The 20,015-nt window shown below is 39.0% G+C and overlaps 1 protein-coding gene across 5 annotated transcripts in view; it reads left to right on the forward strand.

The window, feature by feature from the left end:
• The window catches only part of Rbm6 (RNA binding motif protein 6), a 109,733-nt gene that overhangs the window by 18,134 nt on the left and 71,584 nt on the right, over positions 1 to 20,015 (forward strand). For 3 of the 5 annotated variants that reach the window (XM_048424259.3, XM_048424261.3, XM_048424260.3), the window contains exons 3-5: positions 3,928 to 5,206; positions 6,168 to 6,257; positions 10,819 to 10,888. The exons of 1 other annotated variant lie outside the window; for it this stretch is intronic. In XM_048424259.3, the coding sequence (XP_048280216.1) occupies positions 3,928 to 5,206; positions 6,168 to 6,257; positions 10,819 to 10,888 (1,439 nt within the window). Of the gene's footprint in view, positions 1 to 3,927; positions 5,207 to 6,167; positions 6,258 to 10,818; positions 10,889 to 20,015 lie in introns of those variants that run through there. One more of the 5 variants, XM_048424262.3, reaches the window with a different exon arrangement.

Genomic DNA, 20,015 nt, shown 5'->3' on the forward strand with positions numbered 1-20,015 from the left:
CCATGGGATCTGACACCCTCATGCAGACAAAAACATCAATGCACATGAAATAAAAATTTAAAAAAAAAAACAGCAAAGAACATTAGATAGATTTGGCTCTGTTGCACAATTTCTCCTTCCCATATTTAAGAACTTTTTTTTTTCTTTTGGTTTTTTGAGACAGGATTTCTCTGTGCTCTGTATATCACTCACTGTTCTGGAATTTACTCTGTAGTCCAGGCTGGTCTCCAGCCCAGAGATCCGCCTGCCTCTAATCCTGATCCTGAGTGCTGGGATTAAAGGTGTGGGCCACCACCACCTGGCTTGTTTTTGTTTTGAGAGTCTTTCTGTGTAAGTCAGACTGGCTTTGAATTCAATCCTTCTGCGTCAGCCTCTACAATGCTGGGGTCACAGGCATCTACCACATATAGCTCTTACATGACGTGTTTTAGGAATGTGTGTGTGTGGCATGTGTGTGTTCAGTCTCACTTGTAGCCATGGTGGGCCTGGAACCCACTATGCAGACTAAGCTGGCCTCTAACTCACAGGGCTCCTGACTCTGTCTCCTGAGTACTTGAGTTTTTGTTTTTGTTTTTGTGTTTTCAAGATAGAATCTCTCTGTCTCTCAGCTGTAGTCCTGGCTGTCCTAGAACTGGATATGTAGACCAGGCTGGCCTCACAGAGATCTTCCTTTCTCTGGCTAAGAGATAAGCCCCTAATTTTTAAGGTATTTGGCCAGAGGGAGATATTTTTGAGAGACTCACAAAAAAAGGTATCTTCTAGGAAAATAACTTTTATTTGCTCTTTGAAATACTTTTCTTCATAAAGTTGTTTTACTATAGCTTAAAATAATTTCTATAACCACTACTGTTCTTTGTTTGGAGATAGGTGCTCACTGTGTAGCCCTTGCTGGTCTGGAACTTGCTATGTAGACTAGACTGCCCTTGAACTCAGAGGTAAAAGGCATGGATCACCAATCTTGGCACTACTGCTGTTTTATTTTAATAAAAGTGTTTCTTGATTAAACTATAAAATATAGATATAAGAACTGTAGTGTGGTAGGTTACTCTTGATCTGCTTGACTTGAGGGTAAGATAATCCTCATGGCAGTATTCAAGGACAATGCTGGATGTGTTCTAGTGAGAAAATGCATACTTTTAGATGCCTCTGCAGTCATTCCACGAGTGTCTGAGGAAGCTTAAGTATTCCAGAAAGCCGTTTAGTAGGACTTGAATGATTTTTAACTATGGGAGACACTGTGGTTAATGATAAAATTCTAATTTTTGTGTTAAATTTTATCCTTACGAAGAATATTTAAACTTGTTTATGATGAGCCACAAAGACATAACTGTTGTTAGTATTATTGAGAACCAATAGAAGTTGTCATGTTCTGAAAAATCCATTAATTGTACATTGTTCTAGTGTTTGTGTTAATGCTTTAAATTTCTATTTACTTTGTGAAAGGGTTTGGTGGGAAGATGTAAGAAAGACATCTGGGAAGATATCTTACTGGGCAAGAGTGCTTGCTGAGAAATCAAGAGAACCTGATTTTAAATCCCTAGTACCTACATTAAAAAACAAACAAGCAAACAAAAAAAACCCAACAGTGTGATGGAGGCAAATACCTTTAATCCCAGCAGAGGAGGCAGAGGCAGATGGATCTCTGTGAGTTCAAGACCAGCCTGATCTACAGAGGGAGTTCCAGGACAGCCAGGACTACACAGAGAAACCCTGTCTCAAAAAACCAAGAAACAATAGCATGTGTTTGTAACCCAGTGTCAAGAGGGTGGAGACGAAATGGTCTATAAACTCAGTCCAGCTAGCCCAACTGAAACAGTGAGCTTCAGATTTAGTGAGAAACCAGGTCTCAAAAAATAAGGTAGAGTGCCATAGAAGATGCTTAGTGTCCTCCTCTGGCCTCTACATACATGCACCCCTCCCATGTGTGTTTATGTGTGTGTGTGAGATGTATGTGGATATGTTTGTATGTATTAAAAAAAACACATAAATGATAAATTAAAAATAAGGTACAAAAGAAGTGCTGATGGTATTGTAACAGTTCTCCTGAACTGAGTGATCTAGAGTCAGTTGTCTGAGTTTTAGTGTGTTGGTGTAGTTTGGTCTCAGAAGGGTCATATGATAGAATCTCTGTGTTTGGGAAGGAGAGACTTGAGTTGGTCGTGATAAAATCTCCATGCTTTGGTTGTACTGCCAAGTAGTAGATAGCCCTTCAGTCACCCCACACACCTTTTTTTCCACATGCCTCTCTGGGATTCCCAGGTGCCTAATTGCCTATTTAAGTTCCTTAATCTTTTTGTATATTGAAACAGGGTCTCATTCTGTAACTGAAGCTGACCTTAAATTCAGAATTATCCTCTTCAACATTCCAAGTAATAAAATTAACACCATGTGTTACTGTCCCTTAATCTTTGACCAAAGCCAAAAATGTGTAAAATGGTCTAGTGATTAGCTAAAGGGAGAAGTTTGGTAGTGACTGGGCAACTCTTGTGTATTTATTGAGTTATGTAAATTGAGTGTATGTTTTGCCTGAATGTATATATGTCATATGTGTGCCTGCTTCCCGAAGAGTCCAGAAGAGGGTGTCAGATCCCCTGGAACTGGATTATACAGGTTGTGAGCTGTTATGTGGGCGTTGGGAACCAAACCTAGGACCTCTGGAAGAACAAGTGCTCTTAACCACTGAACCATCTGTTCTGTCCCAGCTATATATACTTTTGTTGTTGTTTGCTTTTCTAACTTAGTATTTTTAAAATAATGTTTCATTGCAATAAAAAGGTAGCTTGAGCCAGGTTATGGTGGCCCACACCTTTAATTCCAGAACTCAGGAGGCAGAGGCAGGCCAATCTCTGTGAGTATGAGGGCAGCCTGATCTACAAATCAAGTTCCAGGACAGTCAGAGCTGTTACACAGAGAAACCCTGTCTTGAAATTAGCTTGAGGCTTTAGAATTTGGTGTGTCAGCTTCTTTACTTGGGACATGGAGATTATGCTTAAAGATCTTACTAGGTTCTAGGTCACTTTCAGCTTTAAACTTTTTGGGTAATTTAGCTTGGCAGAGATGACTTAACATGCTTTGTGGTTGATTGATAATGCCTTCAATACTCTTGGATAGTTATAATTGTACCCAGCTGAGGGTTCTTCAGGTAGAGCCACAGTAGACCTGGGGTTTAGTACTACTACTGGTCATGAAGAACTACAACTAATCTTCCTTTTTTACCTCTACTCATTGAATTGAATAAAATCCTTGATGTAATAAAACAAAATATTTTTGGAATTTTTTACCATTGGGTTCAGCAATGAGAAAGACACATTCTGAAACTTACAAGAAATTTTACACTATGAGGCTGAGCTTGGCTGTTTATTATTATAATTCCGTTACTCAGGAAGTGAAGAATTGCTTCAAATTCAAGACCAGCCTCGTCTATGTAGTGATTTCTAGGCCAGCTAGGCTACATAGCCAAATCCTATCTCAAAAGCAAAAGAATAAACAAAACAACCAAACAAATAGAGAATTGCATTGATTTCCCTGACTTCACATGTATAGTAATTGTCATGATGACCTTGGAATTTTAAGTTCCTTGGTTGTAGAAAATGGGAATTTTTGTAGTGTGTTCCTTTGTTAGCTTATCTGGTATTGCGGATTTTCCCTGTTGCAGGACTGGGTGAGAGCTTTTTCTGCAGCAGTCATGTTGAAAACCTTGTGTTGACTTACCTCGTGTTCTGAAATGGGAGCATAAAAGTTTACTCGGACACCTCGTCTTAAAATAGCAAAACTTGCTGTTTTCTGCAGATCTAGGACCTTGTTACAGAACTCTGCCCCCCCAAAATGTGTTTACAGAAGAATGTGCTGTGATTAGAGAAGAATATGCTGGTGTGTAGATTTCAAACTCTCTGGACAATATGAATAACCCTGTCTTTGTTTCTACAGTGGGAGCCAAGAAGAAAGGTTTGCTCCCGGGTGGAACAGGGATTATCCTCCTCCTCCCCTTAAGAGTCATGCTCAAGAGAGACACTCTGGCAACTTTCCTGGCAGAGATTCACTTCCCTTTGATTTCCAGGGGCATTCAGGACCTCCCTTTGCAAATGTAGAGGAGCATTCTTTCAGCTATGGAGCTAGAGATGGACCACATGGTGACTATCAAGGAGGGGAGGGACCTGGACATGATTTCAGAGGAGGAGATTTTTCATCCTCGGATTTCCAGAGCAGAGATTCAGCGCAGTTGGACTTCAGGAATAGGGATATACATTCTGGGGATTTTCGGGATAGAGAAGGAACACCTATGGACTACAGAGGTGGAGATGGTACTCCTATGGATTATAGGGGCAGGGAGACACCTCATATGAATTACAGAGACAGAGATTCTCACCCTGTTGACTTCAGAAGTAGAGATGTTCCTCCATCTGACTTTAGGGGGCGGGGTACATATGATTTAGATTTTAGAAGCCGAGATGGGCCCCATGCAGACTTTAGGGGAAGAGATTTATCAGATTTGGATTTTAGATCCAGAGATCAGTCTCGTTCTGATTTTAGGAACAGAGATGTATCTGATTTGGACTTCAGGGATAAAGATGGAACACAGGTAGACTTTAGAGGCAGAGGTTCAGCTACTACTGATCTAGACTTTAGAAATAGGGATACACCACATTCGGATTTTAGAGGTAGACACCGTTCTAGGACTTACCAAGATTTTAGGGGCAGAGAGGTAGGACCTTGTATGGAATTTAAAGATAGGGAGATGCCTCCTGTGGATCCAAAAATTTTGGATTACATTCAGCCTTCTACACAAGAGAGAGAACATTCTGGTATGAATGTGAACAAGAGAGAAGAATCCACACATGACCATACAGTAGAAAGGCCTGCTTTTGGTGTTCAGAAGGGAGAGTTTGAGCATTCAGAAACAAGAGAAGGAAAAACACAAAGTGGAACCTTTGAACATGAATCTCCATCAGACTTTCAGAACAGCCAAAGTCCGGTTCAAAACCAAGACAAGCCAAAGCTTTCTGGAAGTGATCAGCAGAGTTCAGATACTGGTCTGCTTAAAGAAGAAGGTGATTTGGACTTTCTTGGCCGACAAGACACTGATTACAGAAGCATTGAATACTGTGATGTGGATCACAGGTTGCCAGGAAGCCAGATATTTGGCTATGGCCAGAACAAGTCTTTTCCACAGGGCAAAATGTCCCGAGATGCCCAACAGGAGCTTCAGGTATGTTGATGAGGTGGTTCATTATACTTTTCTCAAGGGTGAAGTGTAGAATGCAAAATGTTCAGTCCCTCAAGTCTTATACAACTATTCAGAAGCAAACTTTGTATTTGAGAATGGAATAATGGAGTTTAAATATCCAGAGAAAAGCCCTTGACTCAGAGCATGTTTTGATGTGTGTTTTAGTCGTTTTGTTTTATTGTGCTTATTTAAATGACCTGTGATAAATTGATTTTAAACTACCAGTCTTGGGGAGTGGGTCTCACAGCTTTTGTAGTCCTTGTGATTTAGGATTTATTTTCTTATTTAAGTTCACTTACAGAATGCTTAGAAATGTTTTTGCAGTCATGAGGATATGATGTTAATGTTGCAAGTTTCCTCTTATAGCTAGCTTAATTAGCTTACATGTTAAGTTTCTTAAATCTAAGTGAGGAAAGTTATACTTGCAATTTAATTATGAAAATTATCTTAAAATAGATTTTACCCGTATCTACTGCAGTTTCTTTTATTTTGTGATCTCTTTGTGTGTGTGTGTTTCTTTTCTTTTCTTTTCTCTCTCTCTCTCTCTCTTTTTTTTTTTTTTTTTAAAGACTGGTTTTCTCTGTGTTGCTCCAGCTGTCCTGGAACTCACTGTGCATACCAGGCTAGCCTTGATCTCAGAGATCCACCTGCCTCTGCCTCCTAAGTGCTAGGATTAAAGGCATGCCTTACCTGTTGCTTGGTGATCTTAAAACTTAGTAACTAAATAGTAGGTTTTGAGAATTTTATAACATCCATTTTTATTATATTAAGACTCCCTCAGTAAGCCTTGTTCTTAGCATACTTATAATTCAGTAATGCTAGGAAAAAAATGAGAGAAAATTATAAGTTCTCATTTCTTGACTGTATTTCATGTTGGTTTTTATTTTATTTTACATGTAAAAATAAACGTATTTATGAAATAACTTTACATTCTGAATTCAAGGATCAAGATTATAGGACTGGCTCAAGTGAGGAGAAACCTAACAGACTTATTCGATTAAGTGGGGTGCCAGAAAATGCCACAAAGGAAGAGGTAAGGCACATGTTCTGTCTCTGTCAATTAAAAAAAGAACCAGGTGTGGTGACACATGCCTATAACTCTAGCACTTGGGAGATAATATGCAGAAAAATTGCCAGTTGAGGCCTACCTGGACTAATTGTGAGAATTTGTCTCAAAATTAAAAAAAAATTTACTTTCAAAAATTACAGGTTAACAGGAGCATGTAAAGAAATGTACAGAATCAAGTGTTGTGATAGATGTCTGTAATCAGTACTCAGGAGGCTGAAACAGAAGATGAAAAATTTGAACCCTAAGAATGGATAGTGGGGCAAGGTAGATATAAGTACAATGATACTTATGTATGAAAACACTACAATGAAACCTATTGTTTGGTCTGCTAACTAAAACAATTCGGCGCCAATGTTGGGCTTGGTAACAGAAGCCAGAACTGAGCCTGGTAGTATAGGCCTATAATCTTAGCCATTCAGGAGATTGAGTCAAGATTGTAAGTTCAAGGCTTATCTGGGCTGCAGAATGAGATCAGGACAGCCCGGGTCATTTAGTGAGACCCTGTCTCAAAATAAAAGTTTAACTGGGCAGTGGTGGCACACGCCTTAGGAAGCAGAGGCAGGCGGATCTCTGTGAGTTTGAGGCTACAAAGCAAGTCTACAAAGTGAGTTCCAGGACAGCAAGACCTGTTATACAGAGAAACCCTGTCTTGAACCCCCTTCCCAAAAAAGTATAAAGAACTGTAGATACAGTGTTTACTTTGTTCAATTCCCAGTACCTCCCACCCACAAAAAGAGACCAGCCTGGGCCAGCTACATAGCCACTTTATTTTGATACTAAATAACCAGAGAAGGCTTAATTAGTTTTCAACCTACCTTTTTCAGAGTTAACATCTAGAATACCTATAGTACAATATCTAAGCCAGGAAGTAGTTTTGGAATAACCTGTAGAGTTTATTTGATGTTACTGCCATGATGCTGTAAAATGACACATGGCAGGTATCTTCAGACTTGGTAATCATTCTTGAAACTATGTTATATCAGAAGTACATACACAAAGATGCAGTTGATTTACAGTAGTAAAGACTGGGTGCCAGGTCGGGTGTATTGCCATATATCTTTACTCCTACTACTCAGAACTGGGTGGATCTCCAGGTTAGCCTGATCTACATAGTGAGTTCCAGTACAGCTACATAGACTCTGTTTCAAAAACAAACAGAACTGCGAGTGCCAAATTGCTCTGTTTCAATGGAATTTCTGGCCAAATTATGATACAGAATTTAGGGAAGAATTATTTAGGTTATTATTAAAAGTAAAACTATGTCTTTGTGAAACGGCTAACAAGCATTAGTTCACTGAATTATTACACTGTCCTATGAGTAAGTACTTTTAATCCATTAACTCCACTGATGGTTGAAAAACTCTTATTAGAAGTTCTTGGGGCCAGATATATTTCAAGTTTTATGGTTTTTAGATTTTGGAATATTTATGTAAAATTTGCTAGCTTGACATTCCTAATCTGAAATCTAAAGTGCTTACAAAGTTCATATTTTGAAGTATTTTGGATTTCAGAGATTTGGGGGTTTTGTTTTGCTTTTTTTTTTTCTTGGTACACAATTTCAATCTCACTGTGTAGCTTTGGCTGGCTTGCGTTTCAGTGTGCTTGTAGATTTGTGCTTCGTCCTGGATCCAGCGTTTATTTTTTGAGACAGGGTTTCAATGTGTAGCTGTTCTAAAACTCTGTCTGTAGACCAGGCTGGGCTCGAACTCACAGAGATGCACCTGCCTCTGCCTCCCAAGTGCTGGGATTAAAGGCGTGTGCCACCACTGTCTGGCATGGATCCAGACTTTTTGTTAAGGATATTCTTCTTGTATCCTACACCAGGCACTGTGTTAGGCTCTGAATAATAGACCAGTGAGTATTAGAACGTTGCTACCTTCACGAAAAATACAAAAACAAGCAAATATAGACAGTAGAGGCTGAAAATATGATTCACTGGTTTAAAGCGCTTGCTGCTCTCTTAGAGGTCTCAAGTTGAACATGTTGGGCATCTTACAGCTGACCATAATTCTAGCTCCAGGGAATCTAACACCCCCTTACTAGCCTCTGAGGGCATCTGCTCTCATCTACACATAGACACAGACAAACGTGCACATACCTATACATAGACACTGACACACATACAATATAATTATAATTTTAAAAAGATTGAATGATAAACCAGGAGGGGTGGCGCACGCCTTTAATCCGAGTACTTGGGAGACAGAGGCAGGTGGATCTCTGAGTTCGAGGCCAGCCTAGTCTACGAAGCAAGTTCCAGGACAGATAGAGCAACCCTGTCACGAAAAAAGTCAGAGAGAGAGAGAGAGAGAGATAGTTTTAAGAAGTGGTAAATTTTCGGGGAGGGGGGTGGAAAATAAAGTTTTAAAAGCTCTTGGGAAGTAGAGACAGCAGAGTCTGGGCTCCTTGAGATCCTGTGTCAGATATCAACAAAAAATTTAGAGTGTCATCAGATTGGGCTGTTTTCTTCTCTTTTGAAAAATTACATTTATTTTTTATTTATTTCTTTGTGTGTGTGCATGTATGTAGCGACAAGTGTTTGCATACCATGACATGCTTGGAAGTCAGAGAACAATTTGCAGAATTGTTTTATTTTTATCTTTCTTTTGTGTTTTTGTTTGTTTATGAAGGAGACTCTCGCATGGTGGGGATTGGAGCTTCCTTCTAGACCCTGGATTAGGCACAAACCATACTGTTTTCACAGAAAGGTTCTTTTTTAAGCAGGGAAGAAAAGTTAAAGTGGCTGCTTTCTGACTCAGACAGAAAAACAACAATAAATGACCTTGCAGGTGTAATTTTTAAGAGGGGAAAAGGGGGAGGTCTTTTTTAGACTGGATTAATTTGCTGTGGTAAAGGAAATAGAGGAAGATGGAGAAGGGGAAGGGTACAGGGAAAGGGGATGTATTCGTCCCAGAGGGACAAAGTATTGCCTCTGGATAGGGAGGAGACAGATGTGGCACATAGGCAAAAGGCAGTTTATAAAGGTAAAGAAAGGATGAAACCGCATGTTAGGATGAGGTGGTTAATTTTAATTGGACATGCTTTTTAGGTGAATTAAAGGGAGATTTTGTTAGCAGACTTTGGTAGTCAGCCTCAGAAGGAAGAAGAGGTCAAATAAGGGAGTAGACCTTGGTGACTAACTTTAGGAATGTAACCTAATGTTTTTTTAGCAAGGCAGAGGAAAAGAGGAAGAATGTCAAGACCCGCCTAAGCACATGCTTGAGTGGGCTAGTGTCCCGTCATTTGTTCCTTCAAATGTCCCTATCAGCTGAGCTATCTTGTCTGATTGAGAATTGGGCCATTTTAGATTGAATTCAAACCTGAACAGAACAAATAACTAGATTAAGTTCAAGTGCTAAGGCCCTGGACTGGACTAGATTATACTCAGTGCATTATTTTTAACATGAGACACTAAGCATTAAAGGTTTACACACAGCAATTAAAGAGAGATTTGGAATATATATAGATTTCAAAACCTGCAGCCTTGCTCTTTTGCCTTTTCGAAGAGTTCTGGGTGTGAATCCAAGGCCTTGAATATGCTAGGCAAGCTCTCTACTACCGAGCCACATTCCTCCTTCTCCTCCTCCTCCTCCTCCTTCTTCGTTTTTGGAGACATGGTTTCTCTGTGTAACAGTCCTGGCTGTCCTAGAACTTAACTTTGAGGACCAAGCTGGCCTGGAACTCAACAGAGATCCTGTCTCTGCCTCTCAAGTGTTGGAATTAAAGGCATGTCCCACCACGCCTGGCTCCTGAGCCACATTATTAACCCAGCTTTCCTACCTATGTATGTTGTATTCAGTTTGTTTATTTTTCTCTTTGGTATGCTCCCTCTACCACTTCACATTGAGTTTAGCAACCTTGAGCCTCTGGCTAGCTGGGATCATAGGTCTGTGTCGTCATGCCCAACTTCATTTATCACCCTTTGAACGTATAGAGTGAGTATGGTTCTTCAGGCGTTCTGTGTTTTGTGAGTTGGTCAAAGAAAGAGGTCACTCCAAAATGTAATTTTAGGCAATCCGTGACAGCAGAGAGGTCCAACTTCTGATGGACTGAACCTTGAACAGCCATACAAAGGCATATTTATCAGTTGTTACACAAAGTTGTTTTTTTGCTAATTTAATTCCTTATACCAAAGTCCCTGATCTAATCTATGTTTTTTTGAAGGAAAGCACCTCACCCTGACATTTTAGTCTTTATTGTGCACTGTTTTCAGTACCCAGTAAAAAATAATTCTATAAGTCGCAGAAAACTATCACTATTTTCCACAATGACTTCTTCAAGGTCAGAGTACTTTTAGAAAATAACTGTTTAGTCTAATGCTTACCCTATATACAGTGAAAACACTATTCATTCTAATGTTTACCATAGATATAGTCACTCTGCTAAATTCTTACAACATGGTTTAATTTGTCTTTATAAAATAGTCCTTGCTTTAAATTTTATAGAGTGAAAACCAGTAGTGAAATATAAACATTAGCATTTAACTATGATTTGTATCATTAGTGTAAATATCATATTTTTGCAGATTCTTAATGCCTTTAGGACTTGTGATGGCATACCTGTGAAGGAGTTGCAGTTGAAGGAGTATAATACAGGTGAGTTCTTTTAATGTGCATGTAATCTTGGGTTAGGAAGACTCTTGGACAAATGTCTCTGCATTATGTGCTACTCAAAAATTTGTTTTTAAGAAATCACAAATAAGATTTCTAGAAGTTTCCTGTTGGTGCCTTCAAATAACAAGCAGCTTTAGTCTTAACCGTGGTTCTTTGTATGACTGTTTATCCCCACATGGGCAATGAGGATGCATGCTCCAGTTCTTCTGAGTGCCTGTGAGATATAAAGTGAGTGCTGTGGCATCTATCCTTGACTGTTTTATATGATTAAATTATTAAACTTGTTATTTATGTTTTTCATGATGGTGGGATGCTTACATTTGAGCCTAGTGAGATTTAGTAAGCTTGCTGTGTATAAAGTTTTATATTTCATCGTTTCAAAGTGAAATTTAACAGCTCACGAGAGAAATTGTTCAAACTTGTAGTTTCTCCAATTTTGTGTTGCTCTGAGAAGAGTCCTGCCACAACTCAGGCTTCGAAATCCATGAATAGATCTAGATGAACTTTCTCTTTAACCTCTGTTTGCAGTCTGAAATGCTGTGTATGCTTCTAGTATTTTGATTGCCACCTTTGGTCACCTCCTTTAAACCTTACTATAAGCAAGTGAAATACCGCACACTCAAAAGTTTTGCCGAATATTTTTGGGACTCCATAATATGAAATTGGTTGGGCAGTAGTGGTGTACACCCTTGATCCCAGAACTCAGAGGCAGAGACATCTGTATTCCGAGTTTGAAGCCAGCCTGGTCAATAGAGAGAGTTTCAGAACAGTCAAAACTACACAGAGAAACCCTGTCCCAAAAAAAACAAAAATCAATGAATAAGTAAATAAAAATAAAGGCAATCTTTTTTTTCTAGAATTTGAATTGAAGAAAATAGAGCATTTACATTTGATAGAATATAGAGATTCACAGTAATATATTTAAAGACATCTTCAAGTTATAGTGTGCCATATTTTGGAGGGTATAGTTTATTTTTATTATTTGCTTAATCTGTTATTATTAATTTTTTTCTAGTCCTGGGGATTGAACACAGGCTTTTGTGTGTGGGCTGGGCAAGCATTTTGTCCTTGAGCTACTAACCTGACCTTATAGTTAACTTTTAAATAATTTACGAGGAAATGAAATTTTGGGGAGCGGGAGGTTTGAGACAGGATTTCTCTGTGTAGCCCTGGCCATCCTGGAATTTGCTCTGTAGATCAGACTAACTAACATCAAACTCAGAGATTCACCTGCCTCTGCCTCCCTAGTGCTGGGATTAAAGGTGTCACCATCACTGCCCGGTTTGGAATGGAATTTTAATATCTGATGAGATAGCTTTTTTTTTCTCATGGGCTCTGCAGTTAAAAGCACAAAAAATAAATTATTGTGCTTAAAATAATGTGGTTTTAAGTCTACAAGTGTATTTTTCCTGTAATTAGAGAGGAAACTCAGAAGTATTATTTCTCAGAAAACAATTATTTGTAAACATGACTAAGAGTAAGTATGTAATTCTTGTGTGCCTTAATTTTGTAGGTGTTTGTTGCATGTGTTTGATATATTCTCTGAGAACTAAAGATAGAATTTATAGGGTAGATTTGCTTTTTAATTTACAGGGTGATAACCTCAGTTTCAGTTTTGTGTCATGAACTGCTTCCATTAAGTATTGATATCGTTAGTAAAGCAGCCGTTTAAACTCTTTAGTTTCTCTAGTACTCAATGATTTTCATTTCAATAGTCAGGTTTGCAAGCAAGGTAAAATTACATAAGTGTGTAGGATTCAAAGTGGAAGTTTTTAAGTTTGCTAGCTGTAATGGTTACTAGAATCATAATTGACAGACTTAAGGTATTGATGTACATACAAAATTGTTTAGGATGTTAAAAACAATGACCTTTTGTTATATGACATGATTGTGTATTCAATATGTAGCTTCTTTTTTTTTCTTTTTCTTTTCTTTTTTTTTTTTTAATGAATGAGTTACTAGTTCCATGATACCGGTTTTATACCTGTAGGTGACAGGTAGAATGAACTTTAAATGATACCAATCAGATCGTGGTATCCTTATGCCTAAAACTTTTGTATAGCTGTCTACCTCATACAGAAGAAATCCCCAGTTTCTTTTTCTAACTTACAAAACAGACTGTAAGCTGGTCTATGACTGTGTGGCCTCTTTCTGTATCAGTTTTTAACTTCCTGTTATCTGTAGCCAAACCGAGCTTGTCTTCAGTCTTTGACTAGTAACTGCTCACTTCTTTGTCAGATCCGTTTAACTGCTTTCTTCCTTTTGATCTCCACTTATTTTCTAGGATTTATTTCTTGGCTTCCCTTTTAACTTCATTTTGAAGCTTTACCTACTGTCACTCCCATAGTTGCCTTGTTTTTAAGTTTTTATTATATAGAGAGAGTATATTACTATGAACACATTTGTGTGTTTTTTCGTTTGATTGATTGTTTGAGATGGTTTCTGTGTAGCTCTGGCTGTCAGTGTTTCTGTGTAGTTCTGTCTGTCCTGGAACTCGCTCTGTAGACCAGGCTGGCCTCGAACTCAGAGATTCACCTGTCTCTGTCTCCAGAGTGCTGGGATTAAAGGCATGCGCCACCACCACCTGGCGCTAAACACCTCTTAATCTTTGCTTCTCACATTTGTTGCTTGGAGGATTACCTTTATTGTTTTAACTTCAGGGAGCTCATCAAACCATAGACTTCAGTTAGAGGAAACAGGATTAAAAAAGAATTAATGTCTAAAGAGATGCTGACGTTATTGTTATTTACAGAGATCAGAAATATTTATTTGTTCTATCTCTAAGTTTTAAAGGGGTAAAATAAAAGATGTCAGTACTTTTCATGGGTATCATAGAAAATTATTAGGAAAGAAGTAGAGAAAAATGTATCTAGCCTGAGTGCTGGGTTATCAGGATATATCACCCCCCCCCCTTTTTCTGAGACTTGATCTCATTATGTAGCTCTGGCCGTCCTGGAATTTGTTATGTAATCGACCTGTCTCTGTCCCCAAGTCCTGGAATTAAAAGCCTGCACCATCACTCCCTTTTTAAAAAATAAATTATTTTTACTTTATGTGTATGAATGGTTTTCATGTGTGTATATAAGTGCACCCTATGTGTGCAGTGCCTACAGAGAGACCAAAAGAAGGTATTGCAATCCCGGGAACTGAAATTACACAGTTGTGATCCACCATGTGAGTGCTGGGAAATGAACCCAAGTCCTCTATAAGAATAGTGGGTTTTCTTAACTCCTGAGCTATCTGGTTTTTATTTTTTTTCTTAAAGTTCAGGCTTGACTAGAATTTGTTATATAGTTTTTCTGCTTCTGAAGTGCTGGAATCAGGTATCTGTCACCATGACTTATTTAAGAAGGTACAGTTTTGTTTTATAGACTGACCTCAAACTCTTGAACTCCAGTGATCCCTTTTGTCTCATCATCATTGTTGGCTAGGACCATAAACAAGTACCACCATACCCAGTCGCTGTGGGAGATAGTTTTTAAATAGTAGTATTTGCAGTCTTAAAATATATTTGAGTTTTTACCTGATATAGTGGCATACACTTTTGATCTCAGTATTCAGTAGCAAAGGCTGGAGGATCTCTGTGAATTAGAGGCCAGCCTGGTCTACATGATGAGTTTTAGAACAGCAATTCAGAGCCCCTGTCTTTTAGACTAATACGAAACCCTAGAAAACACTTTTTTTTTAATTTCAGTTTTATTATTAATGTGTGTGTGTGTACATACTTCTGCCATTGCACATATTTGGAGGTCAGAGAACAATTTTGTGGAGTCTCCTTCTACTGTGAGTACTGGGGATCAAGCTTAGGTCATCAGGATTGTGTGGCAAATTGCTGAGCCATCTCTCCAGCCCCATATTACTTTTATTAAAAAGGAAAGGAAAAAAAGTTTGACAAATGTGGTAAAAAGAAGTTTTTGAGGAAATTTTAATGGAGGTTATTTTGAGATTGATTCTTGCCTTGTGTGACTGTGAATACTTTAAATCCTATCACCCAGGAGTCAGAGGCAGGCAGCACTCTCTGACTTTGAGACCAGCCAGGGCTATATAGTGAGACCCTGTCTCAAAAACAATCAAAGACAGTGTTGAGGGTCATTTTGTGCTAGGACCAAGACAATGGAAAAGCTGTTTGTAGATTATGTATTTTTTTTTCCTAGTCAGAATTAGGTGATTTTTGTAACCTATATAGGAAGCAGATGCATTTTCATATGCACTAGAACTCAATGAGGGAATTCATACTATCTTGAACTCTTAAAATACTAATGCTAGGGCATATTTGAGAATCAGTGTCATAGAGGCAACTCTGTGTTCCTTAGTTCCTGATTGTGCTTTGTATAGGAACATAGAAATACTGATAGATGTTATTGCATCCCAGAAACCACTCTATAGGAATTGTCACAGGTAGGTATGGTGGTTCACATCTATATCTATAATCCCAGAATTTGAGAAACTGAGGCAGGAAGATTCCTGCAAGTTGAGGTCAGCCTGGGCTACATAGCAAAATTCTATCTGGAAGAAAAACTAAAGAAGCAAAAAAAAAAAAAGTAGTTAATCATTTTTACTCTACATATTAGATAACAAAGTCCAGAGACATGTGACTTGACTGTGATCTCATGTGAGTTAATTGTAGTTTTATATCTATGTTCAGAACTATAACTTACTTTTATGTTGCTTAAGTTATGATGCTCATTCTGGTTGATGTGGCATTGAATGAACCAAATGCTGTGCTGTTATTTGTTTGGGGACACAGCAATGAAAAGAAGACTTTAGTCTCTGTCTGGGACCTCAGTTGTTTGGTCAGTTTGCTACAGGTGATCTTCTCTCTTGATCCTTCTATTACTATGTTGTTTCTCCTGGGATGAAGGGTGTTCTTGCCTTGAGAAAAACAGGTTTACGAAGGTTCCCCCCCTTTTTATTTTCTGATTGGTTGTTTTGTGCACAGTGGGTGGGTGAGTAATGGTGGAGAAGAAGTGAGAATATGATTTGAATGAGATCACTGACTTTTAAAAAAAATAACTGCACTCCTTTGACTTAATTAGTATCTGGAAATAGATTTTGCTTATTCTCATCTTGACTCATTCATTAGATTATGGTCTCTAAGTAGGACATTATCCTCCATTGTGTTCACACTGCCAGTGTATTAAAAATAAATTGAGTAAGAAAGTTTCCTAATGGTTGTTCCGCTGAACCCATTATCATCAGGATAAAATGACCCTTGTGACTAATTTCAGGTTTTGAAATAAAAGCTAGTGGACTGTGGCAATACCTACCTATAATCTCATTATTGGGTAAATTAAAGCAGGAGGGTTATTCTCTTGGAGGCCATCTTGGGCTATATAGTGAGTTCAGGACTAGTCTAAGTAGCCTATAGTAAGATCTTGTCTCAGAAAATGAAGAAGGAAAACTGAACATTTTTTCCTTTATTTTTTTATTTTTATTTTTTATTTTTTTTGTGTGTGTGTAGTACATAGGAACAAACCCAAGGTCTTAACACTAATCCACATCCCTATGTTTTTATTTTCTCAAAGTAACTAATTGGTCCTTATGGAAAACTAAATAAAATAGAACCATGCAGTTTGAGAAATTTAGCCAATATATCTGTATATTTTGCTTATTTTATCTGCTCTATTATAAACCAGCAATCCTTTTTTTTAATTAATTTTTTTATTTGCATTGGTGTTTTGTTTGTATGTATGCCTGTGTGAGGGTGTCTGTTGTAAGGTGGGAACTGCTTAGCCCTGAAATAATCATAAAGGAACTGTATTAATGGGGCTGGAGAGATGGCTCAGCTGTTGGGAGAACTAGCTGTTCTCCTAGAGAACCTGAGTTCAATTCCCAGCACCCATGTGGTAGCTCACAACTGTTTGTAACTCCAAGATCTGACACCCTCACATAGACATACATTCACACCAATACACATAAAATAAAAATAAATAATAAAAAAACTGTATTAATTAAATCACTATTTGGCCCATTAGCTCTAGCTTCTTATTGGCTAGCTCTTTCATATTCATTTACCACATTTCTATTAATTCTGTGTATTGCTACGTGTCTGTGGCTTACTGGCTAAAAGTTCCCGTGGCTGTCTCCTGTGGGGCTACATGGGTTTTCTCTGACTCCGCCCATCTTTCTCCCAGCATTCAGTTTAGTTTTCCCCACCTAGTTCTTTTCTACCCTATCAGGCCAAGCCAGTTTCTTTATTAACCAATGGTATTCACAGCATACAGAGGGGAATTCCACATCAGGTGTCAGATATTGAAGTTACAGACAGTGGCTTGCCATGTGGGTGCTCTGGAAGAGCAGTCAGTGCTCTTAACTGCTGAGCTGTCTCTCCAGCCCCTGCCCCCAGCAGTCCTTATATGCATAGTTGAAGGGAAGCAAATGCTCCTAAAATGTCAAAATGATGAGTTTCATATGAACCAATTCCATTTTCCCAGTAGGTAGTATGGCATACAAATTAGAGATTTTTCTTAATTTTAATAAAACATATTACTAGTCCTTTTTGTTGTATTATTCCCATTGATTGCAATCCTGATACCTGAATCAGATTTTTTTTGTTTTTTTTTTTTTTTGCTAAAATCATTTACCTTTTTGATATATTACTTTTCTTCTAAAATTCTGTATTTTCAGAGAATAGGTACTATGGAATCAAGTTCCCTACAATTTCTGTCAGTATTTTCTTTGTTGACTCAGGATCTCTCCACATAGCCCTGGTCATCCTGGAATTCACTATGTAGACCGGGCTGGCCTCTGTACCAGACTTTCTTTTAGACTACCAAATCATGGCACAGAAACTTATGCTTGGCCTAGCTTGGGGTTTTTTCTTTAACTTAAATTAACCTGTTTCTCTTTATCTACTTTTTGCCTCAGGGCTTTTTACCTTTCTTCTGTATATCCTACTTTCTCTGCTTCTCATGTCTGTCTTCCTGCTGGAGCCGGGCATGTTCCTCTTTCTCCCTTGTTCTCTATTTTTATTATTCTTCTGAGTCTAGAGTCTTCCTCCTATTTATTCTCTCTGCCTGGAAGCCCTGCCTATCCTTTCTCTGCCTAGCTATTGGCTGTTCAGTGCTTTATTAGACCAATCAGGTGCCTTAGTTAGGCAAAGTGAAACAAATGCAACTCATCCTTACATAATTAAACACAGATTCTTATATCATTAAACAAACACAGCACAAACAAATGTGACACATCTTTACACAGTTGCAGTAATATTCTGCAGCACAAACAAAGGTAACACATCTTTACCTAGTTAAAATAATATTCCACACAGGCCTAAAGTTTAGGAATATTCCTGCTTTTGCCTCCAGAACTTTGCTTCTATAGAAACAATACTTTTGTTTAGAGAAAAAGTTTATTTAAATCAGATTTCAATAAAATAAACTGCGACTCCCTCAGTCCTGATTTCTTTAAAATCCTAGAGAGATGGTTCATTGGTTAAGAGTGCTTGCATGCCTTTAATCCCACACTCTGGAAGCAGAGGTAGGGAGTTCCAAGCCAGCTAGAGTTACATGGTGAGAACCTGCCTCAAAAAAGAATGCTTGTATATTTTCAGGAGACCCGAGTTCAGTTCCCAGCACCATTACTTCCAGTTACTCAGCTACGGGGGATCTGATGCCCCCATGGGTGCCCACACAAATACACACAAACACACAAAAAGAGAGAAGAAATAAAAATCTATAATTTTAATCCTCCTTTTGCATTTCATAGTTGGCATGTCAGTTCTAGTATTGTTGAAGTTCAACCAATAGACTCTTAAATAGGAAATTCACCTGGGTTTATGTCAATTCAGGTTTTCTAGATAACTTTGAAGGTAGGGCTGCCTATCTCATTTGTTTAAACAAAATGTTTGTTTCAAAATGTGGGCCTGTCTATCTCTTGCCTCTCACCACCTTCTGCAGCTAGGAAAACTGGTCCTGGTCACAAGAGTGGGAAAGCCGACCCTGTCCCTCACCAGCTGCAGTATTTGGGAGAGTGGGCTTTACACTTCACTTGGGCAACACAATAGAGTTGACCCAGTTGATGGGGCTGCAGGTGATCTGGCCAGAATGTGCCTTGAGAGATTTTGGCCCTACACACCCATACCATATGGTGTAGTGGGTGAGGGAGAGATGCTCTCTCCCATCCCCCACCCCTCACTGCTTGTGATTCGTGGGAGAGATGACCCTGAGTTCTAGAGAGTGGGAGAGTTGATCTTGCCCATCACTAGCTGCAGCAGTAGGGAGAGTGGGCCCTGTACCTCAGCCAGGTAGCACAATAGAGTTGACCCTGTTGGTAGGCGCACAGGTGAACGGGGTGGGGTGGGGGCGGGAGCAGCATGAGAGCAGGAGTACTGACTCTGCCCCCTCATCTGCCATGTGGTGGCATGGGTGAGGGAAAGACGTATGCCCTCTCTCCTTGCCAACTGTGGCAGGCAGGAAAACTGGTCTCATGGGGTACAAGAGTAGGAGAGCTGGCCCTGCACCTTGCCTGGGCAAAACAGTAGAACTGGCCCTGGTGATATGAGTGTGAGTGAGCTGGTCCTAGGGCATGAGAACAGAAGAACTGGCCCCACTCTTTGCTGCCTGCTGCAGTGGGTGAGCTAACCGGGGCAGTGCTGGATAGCTCGCCCTGATGGTGTTGATGAGGGGAAACTGGCAGGCTGACCAGTTTAGCTAACACCCAGGCCCAGAACCAGGACTATGAGTTGACCCACCCCGACCAATATTTACCTCATTTATGAACTGCTGGAGCATGTAAAGGGGTCAGACCTGCAGATACAAAGCTTCAGGATCTCCATGACACAGGGCAGCAGTTAAGATATCTAAGAGCAATTCCAGTGAAGGACCTAGTAAGAGGGTGTAGCAGAAGCCAGAGGCCTTAAACCAGACTCATTGCAATGTACATTTACAAGTAAAGATGAATGGACTAAAGGGTCCTATAGCTTCTATGCCAAAACTTTGTTTTCCTTTCTTTTTTATGTTACGTTGTTTGGGTTTTTTTTGTTTTGTTTTGTTTGTTTGTTTGGTTTAGTTTTCATTAAATTTTATTTTATTTTGGTAGGGACATGTTTACAAGGGCAGAGGGTAGATATGAAAGGATAAAGAGATGAATGTGATTAGAATATATGATGTGA

This window comes from Myodes glareolus, chromosome 4 (assembly GCF_982192425.1).
Source record: "Myodes glareolus chromosome 4, mMyoGla1.1, whole genome shotgun sequence".
Lineage (NCBI taxonomy): Eukaryota > Metazoa > Chordata > Mammalia > Rodentia > Cricetidae > Myodes > Myodes glareolus.